This window comes from Hyperolius riggenbachi, chromosome 12 (assembly GCF_040937935.1).
Source record: "Hyperolius riggenbachi isolate aHypRig1 chromosome 12, aHypRig1.pri, whole genome shotgun sequence".
NCBI classification, from domain to species: domain Eukaryota; kingdom Metazoa; phylum Chordata; class Amphibia; order Anura; family Hyperoliidae; genus Hyperolius; species Hyperolius riggenbachi.
In genome coordinates, this window is record NC_090657.1 from 112,153,559 (window position 1) to 112,179,901 (window position 26,343).

Genomic DNA, 26,343 nt, shown 5'->3' on the forward strand with positions numbered 1-26,343 from the left:
ACCCCGGCTGGCGCTATATCAACCGCCTCCCCTCTGGCGGCCGCCTCAGGACCATTTTCACCAGAACTACAAGGCACAGGAACTCTTTCTTCCCTCAAGCGGTCCTTCTCTTGAACTCACTCACCCTCCCATATGTGGAGTCCCAAAGGACATGGTCCAGCCCCTGTGCCCCGCTTTGTGCAATGTTATCACCACTATGTTTATGTTCATCTGCAATGTATTGATGCTTGCTTGCCTGAATGTCTGTTTACTGCTCCTTTTGTTGTATGCCATGTGTATTGCTACAGAAAAAGTGACACCACTTACAAATGTAGCACTTGCAGGTTCTTTTAGATTCCTCCAAAATCAGAGACAAGTAACAAGGTTAACAAGTTTATTCATACAGAATATGATATACAATACCAAGTTATTGGAAAGAAGACAGAGAATAACAACATAACATAACATAACAAGTATCAGAATTATAAACACATCACATCACCTTGTGTTTCCTAGGTGTCCCGCTCAAGGTTGCAGTAACTTCTATCTGTCCTAGAGAGCAACTCTTCCCTCACGATAGATTAGAAGTTCCTCAGACGGGAAGCACAGTCAGTGTTAGCTAGGTGGCCAGCCCAGCTACGAGTTGAGGGAATTCCGATTGTCTGGAAATAACAGCTGAGTTTTATAGCTCCTCATCCCATAGACCAACATGGAACCCCATGTTAGCCTATAGAAAACCCCCTTTTTGACGATCAGCAACTTTGGAACAAGTGATAATGGCTGGAAGTCCACCAATTAGGCCATATTTCGGTCAGCATACTTCTGATAGATTTATGGCCCCCTTTCATATGTCCATCCGCCCATCTACACAATTAGATATTCACTCCAGAATATTTACGACCCATTAATAAGGTCATAGTCATGCATTATAGCCTAAAAAATATCCTAATGTCCCCTAACTTAATACACTAAAGGGCCAATAGTTCATTAGTAAAGAGTCTGAAGTCTTGGGTCAGATTAGTACATTCTGTATATGCAAGCACTCCCTATAATGGTGCCTTTTAAGTAACATATGACTCATAGACCCATCTGTGTTAGTTTCCTGATAAACAAGTATTAACCACTTTACCCCCGCGCGTACGTATTTCTCCGCCCCTTTTTCCATCCTTTAAAAACCAGGGACGGAGAAACACGTACTTTCCGCGTTCCCGACGCTGCCCGCGCTCCCGCTCGTAAACACGCCGCCCGCCGCTAGTAAACACGCCGCCGCCCGCTCACCCAGAGATCAATGAACGGGAAAATCCATTCCCGTTCGTTGATCTAAGCCCCGCAATGATCAGCTGCTCTCCTATGGGCAGCGCGATCATTGTGAGAAAAAAACTCACGTGTCCAGCCTCCTTATACTTCCTCCAAGCTTCCGGAAGGAAGCTTGGAGGTCGCATTAAAACAAAAAGTTACTGTGGCCATCTTGTGGCCAAATAGTAAACTACACCCTACACATTTTTCACATACAAATAAATGACTTTTACACATAAAATTAACTCATTACCTCCCACACTCCCTATTTTTTTTTTTTTTTTTGTAATTAAAAAAAAATTAAAAAATGTACAATTAAAAAAATACATAAATAGTTACCTTAGGGACTGAACTTTTTAAATATTTATGTCAAGAGGGTATAACACTGTTACTTTATAAACTATGGGCTTGTAATTAGGGATGGACGCAAAACTGAAAAAAATGCACCTTTATTTCCAAATAAAATATTGGCGCCAAACATTGTGATAGGAACATAATTTAAATGGTTTTATAACCGGGACAAAAGGGCAAATACGTTTCATGGGTTTTAATTACAGTAGCATGCAATATTTAAAAACTATAATGGCCGAAAACTGAAAAATAATTATTTTTTTCCCCACATTTTTCCTATTTTCCCATTAAAACACATTTAGAAAAAAATAATTCTTGGCATAATGTCCCACCTAAAGAAAGCCTAATTGGTGGCGGAAAAAACAAGATATAGTTCATTTCATTGCGATAAGTAATGATAAAGTTATAGATGAATGAATGGAAGGAGCGCTGAAAGGTGAAAATTGCTCTGGTGCTCAGGGGGTAAAACCCCTCAGTGGTGAAGTGGTTAAAGAAGTCCACCCGACTCAAATTAACCAATATACAGATCTGAATGAAAAGATTCATATAAGATGGCTTACTACAACACCATCAGTACAATATGGCGCATAAAAGCTATAGCACTACACCATGTAACCACAAGCAATTCCGGCTGTGACTTGGTCGCACTTGGCGAATAAAGTTTTTCTGATTTCTCTAACCAGTGCCTCTATTCTTTGAAAGCTAGTTTGACCCCCAACAGTTCCTGATTACCTATGTCATAGTTCCACTCTGCTGGAGAGAATTTACAATAGAAATAGGCACATGGATGCAACTTCTCAGGATTACCGGCAAACTGTACTAGTAGATATAGTAGAACAGACCAGCACTCAGCCTGCAAACTGTGATTGCACTGTTCCAACAGCAGTCTCAGAAGCAACTACCTTTACATAAAATGGGCACTGAGCATCTGGGTGGATCAAAACAGGAGCAAAGTAGAATGCCTCCTTCAAAATAATGAAACCCCTGCACTGCCTGAGTTGGTCATTGAGCAAGATTAGCACCTTTACGAGTCAACTCAGTAAGATGAAAGTCTACAGAGAAAAAGTTTTTAATAAACTTCCTATAAAAGTTTGCAAACCACAGGAAACGCTGCAAGGCCTTGAGGTTAGCTGGCTGTGGCCAGGCCTTGACCACAGCAACCTTGGCAGGTTCCATGGTTAAACCTTGGTCAGAAATTATATAACCCAAAAAGAGAATCTGACTAGTCTAAAAAACACATTTTTCCAGTTTAACGTACAGAGGCCCGGAAGAGGTTGAAGCCTGGTAGGAGGAGGAAGTTATCCAGGATGTTGCCATTCTGCCAGGTCTCAGTAAAAGAGAGGACTTGAGAGTTACCACCGAGCAAGGGTTTAAAGCGGAATGAAACCCAGCATGTCTTCTTTGCTCTAAAAAATTATTTACAGCATATTATATACAACCATCATTTTTTTTACTAGAACAGCATTCAAAGGGTTACACACAGGACTTCAAAGCTCAGTGCAGAGAAATATGGACGCATCCGAAGTGGAGATAATGTTATCTTGTGTTTACTTAATTGTATCAAGTGAGGAATGTGACACATTCTCTGACTGTGCAGAAGCTTCTGGACACAGACAGACACTCTAAGCATTTCTGCCTTCAATACATAATGAATAAAACCAGTTATGAATAAAATGCAAAGTCAGCTCCCAAAGCAAAAAAATGTACTTTTGGTAACCTGTAATTTGTAAATGAAAAATAATACTTATGCACAAATGCAAATATGATAACCGTATGGCATATAAAAAGTAGAAAAACATGTTTTTATTGAATATTATGTCAGGGTTTTATACTGCTTTAATGCTGAGTAGTAGAAGCAGCTCATACCGCTTGTTAGGGAATGAGCGAACTTTCATCAATAGAATGGCTGGGATGGATGACCCTCCTTTTAAGTCTTACTTGTGCTCCTGCCCTCCTCCCCTTGGGGCGATGTTTACTGTGGGCCCACCCATTGATGTGAGCCCAGACTGTGTCCCACAATGGCACTACCTGGGCCTGGTACTCTCATTGCAGGAGCTCTGCTCTGGTGTGGGTGATGGTGCTCTGGGTTGGTGTGGAGTGAGAACAGTGCATCAAGCAGTGCATACAGTCCAACAGTATAAAGGAGGTCCTTCAAACAGTGTAAGCGATCCAACATTGCACACAGGGCAATACAGAGCTAGCAGCAAGCAAGCAAGGGTATGTTCAGTACAGTTCAGCAGCACTAGATCAGAGGAGAAAATAAAAGCAGTGGTGCAGCAGAAGCAGTGCGTAACAGTGTGGCAGATAGTAATACATTCCAAAGTGCAATAGCCTGGTACAGGACCTAGTCCAGAATGCAATAGAATGACCAGTGCAAAAAGCCTTGCAAAACATTGGTAAAATATACAGTGCAAAAGTCCGGCAAAACAGTGGTAGTAATATACATTGTAAAAGTCCAGCAAAACAGTGGTACTAAATGGGTCTGCAAGCTCTCCCCGAGTTTATTGAGGAAATTGCATGCAAGGGGGAACAGCTAGACTAACTTTCTGTGGTAGGAGTCAGCGGCACTCCTATCGCGAAGCAGACAGCCAGTAACGGATCATCAGGACAGACAGCGGTGCCATGCATGGGCGAATAGTGGCCACCTCGGGCAACAGTGGAGTGGAGGGGGAGTCAGCATTGTTTTAGAAGCAGCAGGAGTTCTATGAGGGGAGCCATTACAAAAGGGTCTGCAGCTCTCCCTGTGTGCAGCAAAGACGCTGCACACTACGGGAACAGGTGGGCCGGGTCCCGTGGTAGGAATCAGTGGCACTCCTCTCGTGATGCAGGCAGCCAGAAACAGATCATCAGGACAGCAAGCAGTGGCATGCATTGGGCAAAGGGCAGGCCTCTCGGGCAACAGTGGCCGGGGAGTCAGCAGCATTTAGTAGTGGCAGGAGTTCTATGAGCGTACAAGCTGGTTTCTGATGTCAGCGCAGCCAGAGCTGGGGACCACATGGGCGGCTGGCATGAGGGTCTTTTGCAGCGAGTGCGCCCTCTCGACCGGTGTCCCGATAGCAGGTGGAGGCTGATTGGATGCCTGGGTCCCATTCCTGATGTCGGGAAGGCTGAGCTGAGGTCCACATGGGCGGCCGATTCTGCTCATGCAATGGAGGTGGGTAAGCGGCCAGTTTCCTGGAGGCAAAGGATTCTGGGTGAGGGCAGGAGGAGCCACGAGGGGATAAAAAGTAAATGTAACGCAAAGAATAAAGTAAAAAAAAAAAAAAAAAGTAAAAACACGTGGCAGAGAACCAATGCGACCTTGGCTGCCCCTTACAGTGCCATCTCGCTGTCTCATTAATTGATTATAGGAAAATGATGGGGTTGGTTACAATGGGCCTAGGGCAGTGATGGCTAACCTTTCAGAGGCCGACTGCCCAAGCTGCGACCTATCACCGACTTATTTATCTCCGAGTGCCAATGGGGGGTGGGGTTGCGCCGCGCCGAAAAGTGGGCGTGGCCATGATATTGTATGGGCGGAGCTAACGTAATGATGTAACAGCGAGGCATAAGAAAGCAGTGTTTCCGCCATGATGTGGTGAAACGAGGATTCGCATCATGGGTGTGCAGAAACTGTATGATGCCATTTATACCCGCCGTAACCCCAAAGCAGCAAATATAGCCAACTATGACCATTAAGGGCTCATTCACACTATGTGCTGCGCTGTCAGTTTTGACGCAACGCACATAATGTAAGATTCAGATGGTAACATGAAAGTCAATAGACTTCCATGTTACCATTCACACTACAGGTGTGCGTTCCCATGCGTTACGTTGTAACGCATCTGGGAACATTTTAACGCACAACGCATACGTTTCCCCGATGGGTACAGCTGCCGACGTCCACGCTTTAGCGCACCACAACGTGCATTCCGTGCGATCCCTGTGCATTGGCAGCGCATGCATGAAATCGCATTCGTGCATACGTTCTGTAGTGTGAATGAGCCCTTAATAATAAATGCAGCAACAGTTACCCCAGACACCAGAAAATAAACGCAATGTGTGCAACATTTCAGCAGAAAATCTTGCAATGTGGGCCACATTTCACCAGAAATCAAACGCAGTGGGCCACATTTCACCAGAAAACAAACGCAGTAGGTCACATTTCACCAGAAAATAGACGCAGTGGGCCACATTTCAAGAGAAAATAAACGCAGTGGGCCACAATTCACCAGAAAACAAACGCAGTGGGCAGCATTTCACCAGAAAACAGACGCAGTGGGCCACATTTCACCAGAAAACAAACGCAGTGGGCCACATTTCACCAGAAAACAAACGCAGTGGGCCACATTTCACCAGAAAACAAACGCAGCGGGCAGCATTTCACCAGAAAACAAACGCAGTGGGCCACAATTTCCCAGAAAACAAACGCAGTGGGCCACAATTCACCAGAAAAACGCAGTGGGCAGCATTTCACAGTAAATAAACACAATGTGGGAAACATAGCATTTAGCAGAAAATAACACAGTGGGCCGCATTTTACCTGCAAAAAAAGTAATGTACTCACCTGACAGAAGTCTTGTCTCTCTGCTGGGCTCTGGCGCGCATCTCTCCCGGACGTTCCTTCTGCAGCTGAGTCTCCCGCGCTGCCGCTGGCAGGCAGAGTGCAGGGCTACGGGAAGATGGCGCCCGAAGCCCTGTACTGGAGACAAATAGTCTCCAGTACAGGGCTTCGGCGGCCATCTTGCCGTAGCCCTGGTCTGCCTCCCGGGAGACTGCGGGGCTGCGGGCTATGAACTGGCACGGCGGCGTCTAGTAGACGCTGCGGCCAGTTCATAAGCAGCGGTGGCGTGCCAGCAGATTAGGCTACGCGTGCCGGGCCCGCCACCGCTGGCCTAGGGTGATGAAAAATACAAATCTGGCCTGGGTTTCAGGGCCATCTCAAGGTAATTGTTAAGAGCTCACAAGGGATGCTAGGCACCACCTTAGTGCAGGGGCGTAGCAATAGGGGTTGCAGAGGTTGCGACCGCATCGGGGCCCTTGGGCCAGTGGGTCCCCGAAGGGCCCTTCCTCAACTACAGTATTAGCTCTCTATTGGTTCTGTGCTCATAATAATCATTTCTATAGATACTTTGAATAGTGGTAATCATTAACAAATTGTTCCCCATCCCCTTCTTGTTCCTCTGACACTGTAGTTGCCATTAGCAGGTTTTGGTGCGTCGTATCAATTGTTATGTATAGAGTGCTTGGGGGGCCCCATTTTAAAAAACTTGCATCGGGGCCCACAACTCCTTAGCTACGGCACTGCCTTAGCGGGTGCTGAACTACTTTGCTGCCTGGTGGGCCACCAGATAGTCTTCCCTGGGATTACCTCACTGGTGATAGAAAAGACAGGAAGGAGTGAATCTTGCAATGAGTGAAGGACAGGGCAGGGCTGACAAACAGGACTGGACAATGGCAGGATTTGACAGGACTGACTGGACAAGAGGTCCTGGCGTGGCCAGAGAGACAGAAATAACAGGCTAGACAAGACTGACAGAACAGACTGGCAAGATTGAAAGGACTGCTAAGACAAGATAGACAAGCAAGACGGACCAAATGAGTGAACAAACAACCCAACCCAAATAACTATGTAACTATGTAACCACTGAGGTGCCCTCCAAAGCAACTAGGCAAGTGTAACATGAAGAATGTGCTGCCACTTACTTCACGGGGGCCAACATCTTGCTTTCTGGAAAGAGCTGATGTTTGTAAGTTACCCTAGAGGGTTATATCTAACTCTATGCTCCCCCATCAGAAGTTTGGGTATATCTGGAATTTTCACATGCTGGAACTTACCACCTCATAGTGTCCATACTGTGCAGCCAAGTGCAGGGGGATCTGCCCATCATTGGATGCAGCATTGACACTGGCAGCGGCACGAAGCAAAAGTCGCACAGGTTCTGGCTGGCCCTGCCAAGCTGCATAATGTAATGGACGCATACCTGTGTGGGTAAAATGAAAGCACATTAGCCATTGTCTTTGGTGTCGTGTCATGCTTGTGTGTATTATATATATATATATATATATATATATATATATATATATATATATATATATATATATATATATATAAATACATACATCTTAATAATAGCATTCACAAAACCACAAATGCATATCTCACATCATAACTGTATAACATCAGATATTAGGTACTCACCATTGCCATCCTTTATATCCACAGCTGCCTGTGTTTCCAACAGTAAGAGAAGTAGTTCAGAGTTGCCACTAAGAGCTGCATGGTGCAGTGCAGAAAACCTGTCAACACAGGAATACAAGACAAGTTCTTTCTTTGCAGTACTAGAGTCCTGAATTTGAATGTTAGCTAGATACATAGCTCAAAAAATAAAAGGGGACACAAAAATAAGACATCCTAGATCTGAATGAATGAAATATTTCCATAGTTGAATGTGCTGACAACAAAATCACACAAAAATTATCAATGAAAATCAAAAATTATCAACCCCATGGAGGCCTGGATTTGGAGTCACACTCAAAATGCAAGTGGAAAAAAACAAAGAAACACTACAGGCTGATCCAACTTTGATGTAATGTCCGTAAACGGAACCTAAACTGAGAAGGATGTGGATTTTTCCTTTTAAGATAATACCAGTTGCCTGACTCTCCTGCTGATCCTGTGTCTCTAATACTTTTATCCACAGCCCCTCAACAAGCATGCAGATCAGGTGCTCTGACTTAAGTCAGACTGTATTAGCTGCATGCTTGTTTCAGGTGTGTGATACAGCCACTACTGCACCTAAAGAGATCAGCAGGGCTGCCAGGCAACTGGTATTGTTTAAAAGGAAAAATCCATATCCCTCTCAGTTTAGGTTCCCTTTAACCCCTTGAGGACCACAGGTTTATCCCCCACCCAATGACCAGGCGATTTATTACAATTTAGCACTTCGCCATTTTAACAGTTTATTGGTCAGCCATACAACTTAGTCCCCAAATGAATTTTACTTCCTTTTCTAGCCACTAATGGAGCTTTCATTTGGTGGTCTCTGATTGCTGCTGGAATTTTTTTGTTTTATTCATTTAAAATAGCATTTAAAAAAAAAAAAAAAAAAAAGCCTGTTTTTCCCCTCTCCTAAATTGGCCCTAGACTACCATAGGTACACTGCACAATACATACATAGACATATGCCTATTATAGCGATTAGATTGTGAGCCACTCCATGGGACAGTTAGGCGAAGGCAATATACTGTGCAGCGCTGCGTCAGATGGCAGTGCTACATAGATTCCCCCCCTTGTAACGATCACAGCCTGCCAGCTGCGATCGCGGGCTGGCAGGCTGATCACAGAGCTCTGCATGGTTTATTTACGTGCACTCCCATCTAATCTTGTGAGGCCATATGGCACGACGGAGGAACAAGGGAGCCACTCTGCGGCCTACATCCTGTGTTAGACGGTCGCAGAGTGGTTAAAGGAAACCTAAACCAAACTTTAAAAAAAGTTTCAATTACTGGGGGCTTCTACCAGCCCCCTGTGCTCACGCCGTCACTCAATGATCCTCCGGTCCCCGGAAAGTTGTGCTTTCCACTGACTGGCCAGTGGATGGCCACTGCGCCTGCACGGCCCTGGCCACATGCGTCCTCCATCACGCTCCCGTCGCTGGGAGTGTCCTGCGCAGTACGAGATTTCTGAGTGGAAATCTCAGGCGTAGTGGCCATCGACTGGCCAGTTGGTGGAAAACAAAAACTTCGCCGCTGCAGGGGACCGGAGGAATGACAGCACAGGAATTAGGCACTTTGTTATTGATCTGATGAAGCAGGCCAGTACCCGTGAAACGCGTTGTCTTTTGTGTGCATCATTAAAAAAACTTTTACTCATATGGTTTGTTCATTTACGGAGGTAAGACCGAATTACTCTTATACCTTATGATTTAAGATAATTATATTCTGGGCGCCTTCAACACGTTTTCTTAGTTGTAGTCCAACCCTTCTGGGTAGTATATGGTACACCATGTGTCCAAATACCTAAGGAGAGCGACCGGCCAGCACCTGCCAAGTGCCAAGGATCTTGGATACCAAATGGTTAATTTCCCGTAAGCTCTGCCAGTGGTTGCAGGAGTGCAAGCCACCCTTGTGAGTATATCTTACTATCTTACTCATACCAATTTTAACTACCGATACTGCACCATCGGGCTCCTGGTCTCGCTCATTGCAGAGCCTTGGCAGTTGGTGTCTCAACCACCAGGAATCATCCCTTTTTCCCAAGTTGTGATTGTCTTCAGACTTCAGTCTGTTTTAAGGTGCGTACACACGCACTACTTCCGTCAACGACGGGTCCTTCAGAGCCTCCCGCCGGGCGGACGTTTGGACGGACCCGTCGCTTGCTGCGGGATGGCGTGTGTACGCGCCTTAGACTGTTGGAAGACAATCAGGCATGTGTACGCATGCGAACAACTTAACAAGCGACTGATAACCGGTATTTTGAATGATCCAGCTGTTGAATCCACGGTCTTTTGATATTGTGCAGTTGGTCCATGTGTACAAGTCGTTTGAATGACTTGTACTAGTTTTGAATGTGTAGTCCGTCCTGCTCATTATGTAAATGAGTTGGTCGCTAGTCTGTCTGTTGTCCGTTGAGAAATAAAGGTCATGGAGGTCATCAGGTCGTGCGTTCAGTTGTGTACACTCGTTCAGCGAGCGTACCGTATATACTCGCATATAAACCGAATTTTTGACCCCCAAAAATGTGCTCAAAAGTCCCCCCTTCGGTTTATATGCGAGTCATATACTATTTGGGTGTGCAGACTGACTGTTGCGGGGCCCCCCGAGTGCATACCTGGGTCATTGCCGGCATTCTAGCAGATCTGATCCAGCGGGAGATGAGCGGGGACATACCGCGCTTTCTTTAGGTGTCAGGCGGCAGTTCAGATTCCGCGGGGATGAGCGGGAACACAGCGCGCCTTTAGATGTCCGGCGGGGACGCGTCAGGCAGGAAGAGCTGGCTTTGGAGCAGCCGTTATCGGGGTGACAGTGGCTTCGAAGAAGCCGCTCTTTAGCGGCGAATAGCGAAGGTTTTGAGTGGCCTGCTCTGCTCCGTGGTCCCCTCCCCGGTAAGCCCTGACTCCTCTGTGACCTCTCCTATTTTTCCCACCCACACAACCACACTATCTATCTATGTTATCTATCTTGCGGTAGAAACATCGCTTCACCGCTCTTCTTTTCAGTACACATTCTCTGCATTTGTGCATCCCTTGCACTCCTTCAGCACAGCGGGTTGTGCGCTTCTGTTACTATGAACACATCACTGTATTTCTCCAGCTACGGGCACCTTTGATCAATACTGTTCACACCACTATGGTCTTTTCTGCCACTTTTTCTTCACAAGCACGCTGTCTGGGACATTATTGTATGTAGTGTAAATACGTTTTTTTGTCACATTGACATCTATATACAATAGATACACATTGCAAATCGGCTGTATGCAGTATGAAGTACATGTGCTCACTAATATTAACAGTGAGCCTATGTACAAGTTCTGCATACAGCCAACTTGCAGATTGTCCTGGAGATTTACCCTGCCTAACAGATCGCCTGCCATCAGCACAGTATAGTGCACTGGCTGTCACAGATTCATACAGTATTTACTATATTATTATTACCATATGTAAGATACCAGTAAATGTGGACATGTAATACAGCCTAAAACTGGAGAGGCCTAGGCAGGAGGGTAAAGATGACAGTGGCTCTGAACAGCTAACACCCATTTTGCTCACTAAGATGCTTGATTACAGCATTTGATTGCCGAAAGCTGTGATCAAGTGTCTATTAGCTGTTCGGTGTCAATGTGCTCTTTACCCTCCTGCCTAGGTCTCCAGTTTTAGGCTGTATTGCATGTCCACATTTATCTTGACCATAGTAAAGGGCATGGGGCTGGCCAGTACAGCGGGAACATCTGGCTTTAAGGAGAGGGGCTAGCCACTGCTTTGGTTATTGAAACTCAGGAGCCACTGCATTACCCCGGCTTATATGCGAGTCAATCATTTTTTCCATTTTTTTTTTTAAGGCAAAAGTTGGGGGGTCGGCTTATATGCGAGTCGGCTTATATGCGAGTATATACGGTATGCAGCTTCAGCCCTGCTAAGGAACATTGGGGTTGAGTCATTAAAGGGACTCAGAGCACCTCTCGTGGGCATGCTTTTAAGACTCCGACCAGTACTGCAAAGTACTTAAAGATGCATACCTTTCTGTAGCTTGTGCTCTACCCTTTCATTTGATAAGTCGCCTGTCTTAAAGGCATTCCCATGAGAGGTGCTCGGAGTCCTTTTAAAGAGAACCCGAGGTGGGCAGATGGGGGACAGCTGGGACACAGAGGCATGTTCTCTGCCTCATGACAGGCCTCTGTGTCCCCACACCGCCACTCTCTGCTCCCCCACTGCCGCTCTACAGCCTTCCCGAAATTAGCGACACTATTTGTCGCTATTGCGGAGGTAAACACAGGGAAAGGTGTTCCCTGTTTAAAATGCCCACCAGGGGTGTTCCTGCAGCTCTTTACCTGGCCGTGCCCCCTGCTGCTCCACCGCCTCCCTGCACGTGGCGAGAGACACTTAGTCTCTCCTTCAGCGCCGTGACCTATAGGTTTTTGTGGATACCTGATCCGCTCAGCCCCACAGATCAGGTAGCCTACTTTTTTTCTTCATTTTTTGAGCCCACCTCTGGCTCTCTTTTAACCAGTTTATATCCCGCATACAGTATAATCACGTCATTGCAAGTGGCTCCTGAAAGCCACATGACGTGATTATAAGTTGCTGTCATTTAATGAGCACAGCGGGCGTGCTAGCACGCTCCTGGGCTCATTAACCCCCCTCCCCCTAACTACACTACTCTGGCATCCCTTCCCGGGTCTCCGATCCCCACACCCGATCCTCTGTAATACCCCCCTCCCCCTCCATGCTGCGATCGGGCAGCATGGAGGATTACAATGTAACAATATTTACCTGACCTTGTTCCAGCGCCGATCGCGATCCTCTCCCTGTAGTCCCGCTGTCAGCCTCACTATGCTGAGTGAATCAAGCCGGGACACGATCCGGACAGCATAGTGAGGCTGCCAGCAGTACTGCAGGGAGGAGATCGTGATCGCCGGTGGAATAAGGTCAGGTAAATATTGTTACATTGTAATCCTCCATGCTGCCCGATCGCAGCATGGAGGGGGAGGGGGGTATTACAGAGGATCGGCAATATCTTAAAGGGCCAACACCTGGCTATCCATGGGGGGGGGGGGGGGGATACAAATTAAAAGGAGCACAGCTGGCTATAAATGGGGAAGGGGGAGGCATAAAGGGCATGCACCTGGCTATGAATGGGGGGAAGGGGGTAATAAAAAACACATCTGGCTAACTATGGGGGGGAGAGATAAACAGGCACATCTGGTTTACTGAAGTGGGGAGGGGGTTACAGAGGCACATCAGGGGCTGGGGAAGGGTAACGGGCACATCTGGCCAAGTATGGGGGAGGGGGGGGGTATAAAGGAGCACATCTTGCTAACTAGGGAGCGGGGATGATTAAAAAGTGCCACAACAATTAAAAAATCCGCAAAGCCGCAAAATGGAAAAAAATGCACCTTTATTTCCAAATAATATATTGTCGCCATACATTGTACTAGGATCATACTTTAAACCCTGTAATAACCAGGACAAGCAGGCAAAGCAAATGTGTATGTTTAATCTACAGTACCAATTATTATTTTCAAATTATAGTGGCTGAAAACTGAGAAATAATTCCTTTTTTCATTTTTTTCCCCCTTATTACCATTAAAATGTGTACAAAATTAAATAATTCTAAGCAAAATGTACCACCCAAAAAAAGCCTAATAGGTGGCGAAAAAAACAAGGTATAGATCATTTATGTGTGATAAGTAGTGATAAAGTTATTGGCTAATGAATGGGAAGAGTGTGAAATGTAGAAAATTGTTCTGGTTTTTTAGGGGGAAAACCCCAGGGACGCGAAGTGGTTAAGCTAAAGCATCGCAGCTTAATGTGAGAAGCGCAAGTTGCGTACACACTACGCACGGTAGTGCAGAGTAGCATGTGCCGGCAATTTACAGGCCTTCCTTCCAAATAATGGCCGCTCCACTCATCCCACCCTGAGACCCGACGGGTCCAGTGGCTTTGTAGGACATGATCCCTGCACTTTGATTGGCCTAATAGGCTGCCTGTCAAGTGAGCCAATCACAGCGAATCAAAGTGCGGGAATCATGTCCTATAAAGCCATTGATGGGGCCCAGGGCAGGATGAGTGGAGCAGCCGTTATGCGAATGGAGCGCGCAAATTACCACTGCAGGCTACGCAGCACTAACACGTGTAGCGTGCGCTCAACTCGCACTTCTCACATTAAGCTGCAGCTTAATGAATCAACCCTTTTGAGTGATATATGTTTATAAATCTTTATTATACAGTACAAATGTTTTAGGTACCTGTGGAAAAAATGTAGAAGTGTGGCATAAAATGCCCTGAATATTTTTTGTAAAGTATACTCAAGGCAATATGTGACATAATGGGATAAACATGAGTATGTACACTACAAAACATATTCATAACCAGGCTGTTACTTGTTTTATTTTGCTGCCTGAAAGAGTTAATTTCTAGGTGACAGCTTCTGTCTTGTCGGTACCTTGTTGGCAATATAGTAAACATCACTGATAAGCAAATTGCAGCCATAAAAGTTTTCCAAACAGAATACAACTTCTGAGGGCAGGGAGAGATAAATAACATGAACTATTGACCTTTTTCTAACACTTGGACACTTAATAGGCTGCCACCGATCAGAGACAGTAAAAAATTCAACCTAGTTTCTAAATGCTTAAATAGAAAACCCTGGGATACTTAAAGTGTACCTGAGACAAGAATTGTCTCAGGTACCATACTTACCTGGGGCATCCTTAAAGAAAACCTGAACTGAAAATTAAAAGTCAAAATAAGCATACACAAGTCATACTTACCTTCTATGTAGTCTACTCCTCAGTGTCTTTCACCTGTCCCGCGTCCTGTTTGTTCACTGTGATCAAGGGAATTTTCCGTCCTCCATTTTGAAAATGGCCATTATCCATAACAGCTTTCTGGTCAGCACACAGTTAAACTAACATCGCCCACTTGAGCCATAGGGAAACATGGACATTACCTGGTACATCAGTTTTCCTCTCAGCTATAACTGACAGCAACTGATATTTTATTGACAGCAACTGGTATATTTCAGATCTGACAAAATATTGTCAGAACTGGAAGGGATTATTGTCAGGAGAAAATGGTGAACTTCTGAGAGGAACTGATGGCAAGGTAACTATGTAATGTTCATTTGAAGTTACCTCATGTGTTTATTTTAAATATTTTTACTCAGCACAGGTTCTCTTTAAGCTCCCTTGAGGCTCCCCGTCCCTCGCCGTCTCCCGGGCGGTTCCTGTCACCCGCAATAGTGCCCAAAAACCTGGCCGAGTAGCGATTCGCCGCGCATGCGTGGCCCGCTCCTGTGGCCGGGAGCGTTCTCCCAGGGACAGAAGATGATGTTCTTACATATATAAATTGTATTTTCTGGTTTTTTTTTATTTATTTTTTTATTTATTTATTTTTAGGAAAGGTGTCCATATGTTATTGCCATTAGTATTGAGTACCTGTCATTTTAATGTTTGTACTGTGCTAGTTTATACTCTACTGCTGCTACTACTATATCTAATGTTTGCAGGCACTGAATTTTGACCTTGGGAGGTGAGCTGAAAGTGCCCAGGAAATGTGTTGCCATAGTGCATATACATTTTTTAATTTTTCCTACTAGTGTCATCTCTGAGGTAAGCCACCTCGTAACTATTTATTGTATTGTATTGTATTCCCCCCGTGTCTTCCTGCCAGCACCTTTGTGGGAAGGACCAGTCCATAATTTTTAGAGAGAGCACCCAACAAGCACAGACAAACCTGCTGTTAACGATTGGAGATGGTTATTCTCCACAGGCCTTACTGGTTGCAACCTCATTTTGTAAGTACCTTCATAAACAACTAAATTTCTCATTGCGTTTCATTGCTTATATCTGGCAAGTTATGGCAGCAAACATTGTCAGATCTGACAAGATTAGCTGCATGCATGTTTCTGGTGTTATTAAGACCCTACTTCAGCCACATAGATCAGCAGGGCTGCCAGGCAACTAGTATTACTTAAAAGTAAATAAATATTGCAGCCTCATTCTTCTCACTTCAATTGTCCTTTAAAGGACAACTGAAGTGAGAGGGATTTATGGAGGCTGCCATATTTATTTCCTTTTAAGCAATACTAGTTGCCTACCAGTCCTGCTGATCCTCCGCCTCTAATACTTTTTGCCATAGATCCTGAACAAGCATGCAGCAGATCAGATGTTTCTGACAATAGTGTCAGATCTGACAAAATTAGCTGCATGCTTGCTTCTGGTGTTATTCAGACACTACTGCAGCCAAATAGATCAGCAGGGCTGTCAGGCAACTGGTATTGTTTAAAAGGAAATAAATATGGCAGCTTCCATATACTTCTCACTACATTTTTCCTTTAACCTCCTTAGCGGTAACCCCGAGCTGAGCTCGGGGTAAGCCGCCTCGGAGGATATCTCAGCCCCTGGTGGGGCGATTTAAATTTGGTAAAGTGCTGTACGCGCAGCTAGCAGTTTGCTAGCCACGCGTACAGCTTGATCGGCGCAATCAGCGGTGGAAGAGGGCCCCCCCTCCGCCAGAGCCCTGCGCTGCCCGAACCGATCACTCCCGGGCAGCGCAAAGGGCTGGATCCAGTGCGCCTGACGTCAGGACGTCAGCTGACGTCCATGACGTCATTCCGATCATCGCCATGGCAACAATAGAAGCCAAACAGGAGATCGCGTTCTATACGCGATCTCCTGTTTGCTGTTGTTGCCGGCGGTGATCGGACTAGAGGGACACATGCGCCCTCTAGTGGTGTTAAATGTAGCTACCACTCGGGTAGCTACATGAAACAGAAAAAAAAAATTACAAAAAAATGTGTAATGCAGCCTCCTTGGCAAAAAAAAAAAAAAATCAGAGTTCCACAACCCTGTCCTCAAGACCCATCATCAGTGCATGTTTTGCAAGAAACCAAACACAATCACAGGTGGGATAATTAGTGTTGCAGCAGAGATGATTAGCTACTTTTGTGGCTTTATACAAAACATGCAGGGCTTGTTTACATCTAGGGCGTTTTCGCTATTTTTTCAGCACCAGCGATTTTCAAAATTGACCTAAAAGCGCTTGTGCACCGATTCCTTATGGGCCAGTTCATATCTGCGCATTTCTCAGCTTTCCGCTGACCAAAACGCTGCCTGCACCATTTTTGGGGCGATTTTGCTATAATGGAAGGTATAAGAAAAACACAAAACCCTCACAAAATCGCTTTATGTGGCGATTGCGTTTGCGATTTCATAAATACATTGTATTTATTCATTTCCGGGTAAAAAAGGGTTCACTTCCTGACTGATGTCAGGAAGTGAAAAAACAGAATCGCTCTGCAAAAGCGCTTAGTAAAGCGCTTTACAAAAAGTCACAATGCACAGGTAAGCAGCAGGAGGTTAAAAAAAAAATCACTGACAAAATCGCGAAACACTGGCCTCAGCGATTGCGATTTTAGCTGTGAACAAAACCGCAGTGTTGGTGAACCTTGAGGACAGGGTTGGGGAACACTGCTTTAAAGGATAGCTTAGTCCTGCACCGAGTCGGAAATGGACGCCCTGTGCGTGTGTGTGGGGAGCACATAGGCGGTACCGCACCTCCTGTGGCCTGGCGTCCATCACCTTTCAGCTGTAACCGTGCCCCGTTTGGGGGGCAATGAGAGGATATACTTGCAGGTGGTACCCTCTTGCTGGTGACAGTCTGCAATTATGTCCGACCGAACCCTCTCACCTGAATTTTGCTGAACTTATGCAATTCCTGCTAGATTTGGTACTGCAGACACGGGTGTATACTATTACACTTGATTGGCTGACGGGCTGTTTGTGGACCATATAAAATGGCAGATTTCTGGCTGGTAGCGAGCATTTGCTTCTTGTGTGTACTGCAATCAGATGCCCTGTAGTTCATCAAAGTGGGCTGAAATTGAACAATAGGACCTAGCTGCGGGCCAACCTCAATGTCTACTAGCCACCTTCCTCCCTTATAAAGTTCCCTGGTGTCTAATGGCTCTTTTCCAACCCCTATACAGTTTACCAGTATCTAGTGGTCCTCCCTCCCTCCTTTATACAGGTCCCTGGTGTCTAGTGGCCCCACCCTCCCCTATATAGTTCCCTAGTGTTAATGGCTCTAAGGGCCAGATTTGGCACGCGGGCTGGAGTTTGACATGTATGGTCTAGGGGCAAGTGGCCTAGATAACCAGATGGTATGTGGAATTTGTCTCTGAATAGAGGCTATAGTGTAGAGTTATTGTTTATTTATCAGGGATGTTAAAATTTAACACTTCTGTTCTAGCTGCATGACAGAATAAATGTTTGTATCCTGTAATATTTAAATTTTCGTATCTTTCTTAACTTTATAAACTGTTATGTGTTCACATTGTGCTTTTAAGATAAAATTCAATAAAAATTGTAAAAAGAAAATAAGTTAATAGACTTTAATATGCTGTCATTTTTGTTACCAGCAACACGCCTATAATTATATACACTCACCTAAAGGATTATTAGGAACACCTGTTCAATTTATCATTAAAGAACAACTGTTAGCCATCATATGCCCCCCACAAAAAATACATATGTAAGTAGATAAATGCTTGCTCTACTTACATATCAGATGTAATGTACTGTCCACATTTTGGTTTCTTTTAATTTTCAATTTATATTATTTTTCTGGCAGGGGCCATCTTGTGCCCTCCAGGTTAAAGAATCCCCCCTTCCCCACACTGATTCAGAGAATCAATATTAAGAATTATTTAGAACCATTATTCAGGGAGTCTGTGTGCAGCTCCTTTATCCTTCCCCAATATTCAGCAGGGGGAAGAGGGAAAATTCTGTGGGCGGCAGGTGCAGCAGAGATGCAGCCCACATGCCTCTGGAGGAGGGGGGCCAAGGGCAGTGACAGGAGACAGCCTCTGACCCCCCCTCCCTGCGCACTAACACGGATGAAACAGAGAGTGAAGGGGAGAGCAGGCGGCCAATCACAGCGCAGAGAGGTGAGTGACAGAGGCTTCAGCCAATCAGGCTGATACAGCATAGCATGTCACTTCTCTTTTGCATCTGCGTACCATCTTAGAGCCTGGGGGCATGGGGAGAGAAGGAGCACAGTAAGATTGATTTTACAGTTTGGATTTGCCTGGTTAGCATCTTCTTGACTATTGTAGCAGCCTGCACTAGAAAATTAATTTTGTATTTAATGCCTAACAGTTACTCTTTAATGCAATTATCTAATCAACCAATCACATGGCAGTTGCTTCAATGCATTTAGGGGCATGGTCCTGGTCAAGACAATCTCCTGAACTCCAAACAATGTCAGAATGGGAAAGAAAGGTGATTTAAACAATTTTGAGCGTGGCATGGTTGTTGGTGCCAGATGTGCCGTTCTAAGTATTTCACAATCTGCTCAGTTACTGAGATTTTCATGCAAAACCATTTCTAGGGTTTACAAAGAATGGTGTGAAAAAGGAAAAACATCCAGTATGCAGCAGTCCTGTGGGCGAAGATGCCTTGTTGATGCTAGAGGTCAGAGGATAATGGGCCGACTGATACAAGCTGATAGAAGTGCAACGTTGACTGAAATAACCACTCATTACAACCGAGGTATGCAGCAAAGCATTTGTGAAGCCACAACCTTGAGGCAGATGGGCTACAACAGCAGAAGATCCCACCGGGTACCACTCATCTCCACTACAAATAGGAAAAAGAGGCTACAATTTGCACTAACTCACCAAAATTGGACAGTTGAAGACTGGAAAAATGTTGCCTGGTCTGATGAGAACATGGATACATCATGCCTTGTTACCACTTTGCGGGCTGGTGGTGGTGGTAGTGTAATAGTGAGGGGGTTGTTTTCCTGGCACACTTTAGGCCCCTTAGTGCCAATTGGGCATCGTTTAAATGCCACGGGCTACCTGAGCATTGTTTCTGACCATGTCTATCCCTTCATGACCACCAGGTACCCCTTCTCTGATGGCTACTTCCAGCAGGATAATGCACCATGCCACAAAGCTCGAATCATTTCAAATTGGTTTCTTGAACATGACAATGAGTTCACTGTACTAAAATGGCCCCCACAGTAACCAGATCTCAACCCAATAGAGCATCTTTGGGATGTGATGGAACGGGAGCTTCGTGCCCTTGATGTGCATACCATAAATCCCCATCAACTGCAAGATGCTATCCTATCAATATGGGCCAACATTTCTAAAGAATGCTTTCAGCACCTTGTTGAATCAATGGCACGTAGAATTAAGGCAGTTCTGAGGGCGAAAGGGGGTCAAACACCGTATTTGTATGGTGTTCCTAATAATCCGTGAGTGTGTAACACCCACAGTTGAAAATGTTCGAATTAGGGCCGTGTATTAGGGCCGTGTATTAGGGCCGTCAGTACCATATACAAACACCACATTCTTTGTAGAGTGTTGCATTACACACTTGTTTCCAAAGAAAAAAGTGTGATGTATTGAATGTATCGTTGAATTCAGAGGATTAGAAACAGAAATTGCACGCTGTGAAAGCAATCTCCAAATATTTGAAAGCGCCTTTCGACTTTTTATTATGCACTGTCCAGTGCGGTCAGCCGCAGAAGATCCTGCTGGGCTCCAGGATCATAACAATCCTGTGAGAGCTTAGCTCAGGCACAATAAAGACTTGTGTTGAAGCTCAGGCAGAAATAGCGGAGTCCGATTGGATCTGCTGTACTGTGCAGGTGCAGACACCGTGAATGAACCCGAACGAAAGCCGCTACTGCTCCTGCGTGAGGCTCACACAGGATTGTTATGATCCTGGAGCCGGGCACCGCTGACAAGATTTTTGGTGGCTGACAGCGCTGGAACAGAAGAGAATAGGGAAAGCCTCATTAGGATCCAGAACTTCCCCCTCCCGAGGCAAGTACTCTCCGGGGCTTTTTTTTTTCTTTACAGTGTCTCTTTAAATTTAGTGATGGCAATAAATGCTCTTTTCTGTTTATTATAAAGATATTGTCAGAATAAATGAACTTCAACCTTTTTTCATGTATTCATGAAATCACTTGTGCCAGAGCTATGTGAGGGTCAAACGACCGGTTTGAACGACAAGTAGTTCAGATATATCAGACGTATGTATGTACCTTTAGGAAGCACTCAAATAGTTTGTATATTACTGATTTAAGCTTACAGGTCTTTAAACTTCCCTATCTGATTTTTTTACCCTTCTTAAAGGGACTCTGAGCACCTCTTATGGGCATGCCTTTAAGACAGACGACTTCCAACAAAGTCGTGCTATGACCCCTCTGGAGGAGCTTCTTGCAATGGCCATGCGTGTCACTTCCTCTTTCTGCTTCATTCCATGATGCGCTTTGACAGAGAATACAGTGGTGACCCAGAAGTTATAACATAGCCAAGATGGCAGCCGTGGTTTTTCAAATTGAAATCGGACGAAAACTATTTGGTGTACAACGGCGATTCAGGCATCAAAATGAATGAGGAGAGCACAAGCTACAGAAAGGTATGCAGCTTTAAGTACTTTGCAGTACTGGTCGGAGTCTTAAAGGCATGCCCATGAGAGGTGCTCGGAGTCCCTTTAATGAGAAAATGTGGGCTGTACACCAATCTATTGGATCTATCCCACTTGAAAGAGAGAGTCACCAAAGATAAGATTAAGGGGTTTATCTATAACTGAACTTAACCACTTCATGACAACACTACGAATATATATGTCCACTGTAGTTGTGGAGGGCGCTCCGCCAGTTTGTAACTAAATGATGCATATGTGGTATAATTTTAACCATGAAAAGTTGTAGAATACATTTTGAAATGTCTAAGCTTGGATGCATGTCACATAAAAAATAGGTAGGGAAAAACTCAATCAAAACATAAAACGTCCATTTAAAAATTTTGATTACACTTGGGAAAGTTGTAGGAAAACTACAAGAGACATAGGTGATAACATTTTAACTGTAATAAGTAGTATAATAAAGTTTAAGAGTTTTAATGCTGAGGCCTAGGTCTTGTGTATTCTTTTTAGTCACAAACTGAATCAAAAGCAATTACATTTTTGCATATTCTGTACAAAAATAAGAGACTTTTATAAACAACGTTACAGAATATAAAAGAAAACACATATTTTACCTTAGGAACTTGGCTTTTTAAATATGAGGGTATATATTACTATTATTTTTGCAAATAAGGTCTTGTAATCAATCATGTACAATGAGAAAACAAAAAACACCTCTATTTCCAAATACAATAATGTCACCATACATTAGATTATGTTCCTGATACAAATGTAATAACCAGGATGGATAAGCAAATAAAATGTGTGGGTTTAACTTGTAGTTAGCACTGTTTATTGTAAAGCTATACTGGATGTAAATGGAGAAATAGTGTAATTCCTAAACAAAATTATTACACGCTAAAAGCCTAATTTGTCCTAAAAAAAAAATATATAGATCATTTAGGTGTGATAAGTAGTAATAAAGTCATTGGTGAATGAAAGGGATCAGCGCTGATATGTGAAAATTGCTCTTGTCCTGAAGTGATTAATTCCCTTAGCAACCGGGGATATATGCCATCTGGGCCAGGTAGCTTATCAGTTTTGAATTTATTTAGTCTTGCCTTCACTCTTTTCAGCGTTAAGTATTTAATATTAAAATTGGAAGATAGGGACACTTACGCATCTAATTTCCAACAACGAGGTTTCCCTTGTGAAGACAGAAACGAAGCAAGCATTCAATAGTTTCACCCTACTTTAACTGTCCACCATTGAATTCCCTACCTCATTCTTCAGGAGCCAAATACAGTCCACCTTTCTTTTTTTAAGAGTTAATATACTTGTAAAACACCTTTGGATTAGATTTGATATTCCCTGCAATTTGATTTTCAGTTCCAATGTTTGCCAGCCTAATTTTTTTATTGCACTCCTAATTGCTTAATGCAGCCTTGGTCCCCTCCTGCTTTACGGCCTTATAGGAATTATCTTTCCACTTTATTTTATCTCGAACCTTTCAACCAAAAAACTTTGTGGATTTTGTGCAATTTATCAATTGGTCGAATCATCAAAAATGATGGTTAATCTCTGTTTATAGGGTAGCTGGGCTGGTGTACAGTCCTAAAGTGATGTCATTGCTAGCAAAGCATTTTTTACGGATTTTGAATAATTATATTTTTTGACCATAAGATGCTCTTTTATCCGAATGGAGCACAGTGGAAGCCTCACCTCTCCAGCTAGAAGGAGTTGAAAGTTGAGCTTCCGTGAAGAGAATGCCCGGCAAGTGATGGAGGAATATGCCCAGGAGTATACCCAGCGGATGAAGGAGAGGTATGCCCGGTAGATGATGGAGTATGCCCAGCAGTATACCTGGTGGATGATGTAGGAGTATGCCCAGCGGATGATGGAGGAGTTGTTTCCATCACTATTGGCTCCAACACCTCTGCAGGTGGGACCAAGAAGTCCTGTCTCCATTAATCCCCACTTACTGCAGGCCGGCAGCCAATCCAGGAGGGGGCACTGCAGCAGCCGCAGACACGAAGTTGGGGGAGCAGAAAGTATTAGGAGTCTGAGAGTGCAGGTGCAGCGTCAGATCGTGCTACACTGCACCGGCTGGGAGCGGAAGCTATTCTGGGCCTCCTGCCCATTTCCCCTGGGGCATCACCTCCCTCTAGTTTGCGGAAGCTTCATACACCTCAGATCCAGAGCATACTCCCCCATTATCCACTGGGCATGCTCCTCCATCATCCGCCGGGCACTCTCTCCATTTGGGTCCTAACTGAAGCATTGCGGATACCCCTCATCGAGGAACAGATGAAGTACGCCTGCTGGCTAGAAAAGGTGATAAAGGCCTGCACTTTTAGTTGTTTAGTGTAAGTAGTGTTTAGTGTATGTAGTGTTTTTTGGAAGGGATTAGTGTAGATGATGGGAGCAGCAGCGGTTAGTGTAGCTGGGCAGTGTAGTTTAGAGATTCCTTGGGGGGGAGGGGGGGGGGAGAAGCTCCATAAGACGCCCCTCCATGAACGCACTAGGTTTAGTATATTTTTCCCCAATTTTGCCCTTTAAACCTAGGTGCGTCTTATGGTCTGAAAAATATGGGTAAGTGTTGCACTGCGGTATACCAGTCCTTCACATAGTCCATCAGTAAACCAATCAGAGAGTATGGTGGTCTAATCCAATGGGATGTGGGAATTCAGACAATTACAAATGCCCATTTCATGTCTGGACACACAATCTTTTATCACAATCTAAAATTTCTGAACACTAAAGGATTTGTCTAATGCCTGGTACACACCATACAATTTTCCATCAGATTGGTCGATAGATAATTTCTGACAGATCCGATCGGATTTCCGTGCAAATTGATCAGAAAAACAATCGGAAATCAGATCGGACCTGTCGGAAATTATCTATTTGACCCATATATCTGATGGGAAATTGCATGGTGTGTACCAAGCTTAAACTAGTGCTAGTCGTAATGCAGAATTTAGATTTCATGCAAATTTGTGTAATTTTTGGCATTGATTTTGCATGTAATCTTGCTTTTCTCAAATTTACATATTTTTGTATGAATGAGTATATTGCATGTGCAAAAATGTATCGACATGCATGCAAACATTTTCGCCGAGCATTAAAGTCAATGAGCATTAATTTTGCATCATAATTGTGAATTCCACAACAAAATTACTATTACGTATACGAAATTTGAGCTCATTAGTAGTCAAAAATTATTAAGCAGTAAAGCGCTGTATTTTCTAGAGCTTGTGATGGATAGCTTGTACTTACCCATCATTGTCTTGATAATTTACATTTAACCTCTTGGTTGATCCAAGGAGTTCTAAAAGTAAAGAGAAGAAAAGTATCCATTATCCATTCCACTTTCCCATTCAAGAGTTCACAGTAATAAGGTCATATTCCGATTAAGTTAAAAATAGTGCAATTTGCTAAGCTTTTAGGTACACAACAATTATTGGTAACTCAGATTTAGTGTGACGATAGGTGTCAGCAACCAGAGAGAATCTGATTATTGGCGATCTGCAGTATCACCAATAATACAGATCTATACCTGATTATGGATGATCTGCAGAATCACCAATAATACAGATATAGTACGAACCTCTAGACACCTGAAGCGTGTAAGTGTTTGGTGTAACAGTAGGAATTGAACCACTGGGGTAGCAGGTGGTCCAATAAGTAGAGAAAGACTCTACTGCAGTCAAGGGCTCCAGGAGGGAGAGTCCCCGACTGGATTTGCAGCAGGGCCCCCCTCTGAGGAGCAGGGGACCCCTGCAGGAGGACTGAGCACCCAAAGGTTGGGTGACAGCCAGAAGGGTCGGGCAGGCCGGGTCGGCAACACACAGGCAGATAAAGTACAGAGACAGGAGACAGATTCGGTAACCAGGGACAGGCAGGGTCGGCAACAGTAGGTCAGATGTGAAAAGGTACCGAATCAGAAAACAGAAGAAAAGTCAGGAGAGATACAATTCATAAACAGATATCCAATAATGCCCAGTCTTGAGTGTGAGGTCCGTGGTCTCACACACAGTGACTGGTTTAAGGAATAACACAGATGATATACAATGTTCCTAGTCTGGGGTGTGACGTCCGTGGTCTCTACACCCTGGAACTGGTCTAAGGAATAACACAGATGATATACAATATTCCTAGTCTGGGGTGTGAGGTCCGTGGTCTCTACACCCTGGAACTATGCTAGAGAATAACACAGATAATAATACAGTGAAGTGGCTAAGTGTGGATTCCCAGGTCCTCCTGGTTCCACCACACTGAAGGATCTGACTAAGGTCTGAGTGCTAACACATAGGTATTCGCAACGCCAGACAACCAGCAACTGAACAGCAAGAGATATATATAGTAAAGCGCTCCACAGCGCCGCCCAGCTCCCATCAACCAATCACCTGCTGAGCTGGGATCAGCTGACCGCCTCGATCAGCTGACCCTACTCCTATTGGCATAAAGAGCCTGTCTTGCGGCGCGCGCGCGCGTGTAGCTCTCCATTTGTGTGCACTACTAGGTCCAGGCAAACCAGAAGCATGTTGCTGCGGGGAAACCGCCGCTCTGTCAGCGGATTCCGCCGCCTCACTGCCAGAACGCGCGGCGGTTTCTTCGCAATCCGTCACATTTAGCTTATGAACTATCCCATATGTGTATGTCAGTGTCCTCCCTAGCCAAGATGAGCTCTCCACTCTTGCCCAAAAAATCTGGCAAACGCTTGCCTAGAGATGCAGAGCAATCTGCAGAGCAACATGCCCCAGCATGCGGCCCCAGTATACAGTACGTCTCTCACGTTTTCAGAGTGCGGCATCTGTCTATCTACTCACCACTGCCTCTACTGGTTGGCATCACCTCCAACATGGTGCGTGTCATGAGCAGGGAGAGGAGTGGATAGACGGAAACGCACAGAGGAAGTGAGTGACACATGGCTAAACACAGCAGGAGGGAAATACAGGATTGGGTGGGGAACACAGCAGGCAGGAGGGGATACTTGACAAGGAGGATCACAGGGTGGGGGCACAAGATAGGGGGATCACAGTGACACTGGACTGGAGATCACAAGTAGGGGGGTGGGGGTGGACAGCACC

The 26,343-nt window shown here is 44.7% G+C and overlaps 1 protein-coding gene across 3 annotated transcripts in view; it reads right to left on the reverse strand.

Annotated features, from left to right (window-relative positions):
* CASKIN2 (CASK interacting protein 2) overlaps positions 1-26,343 on the reverse strand; it is a 225,447-nt gene that overhangs the window by 113,550 nt on the left and 85,554 nt on the right. For all 3 annotated transcript variants that reach the window (XM_068261965.1, XM_068261966.1, XM_068261964.1), the window contains exons 3-5: positions 24,530-24,581; positions 7,808-7,905; positions 7,444-7,589 (exon numbers count right to left, since the gene is read on the reverse strand). In XM_068261965.1, coding sequence (XP_068118066.1) covers positions 7,444-7,589; positions 7,808-7,905; positions 24,530-24,581 — 296 coding nt within the window. The remainder of the gene's footprint in view (positions 1-7,443; positions 7,590-7,807; positions 7,906-24,529; positions 24,582-26,343) is intronic.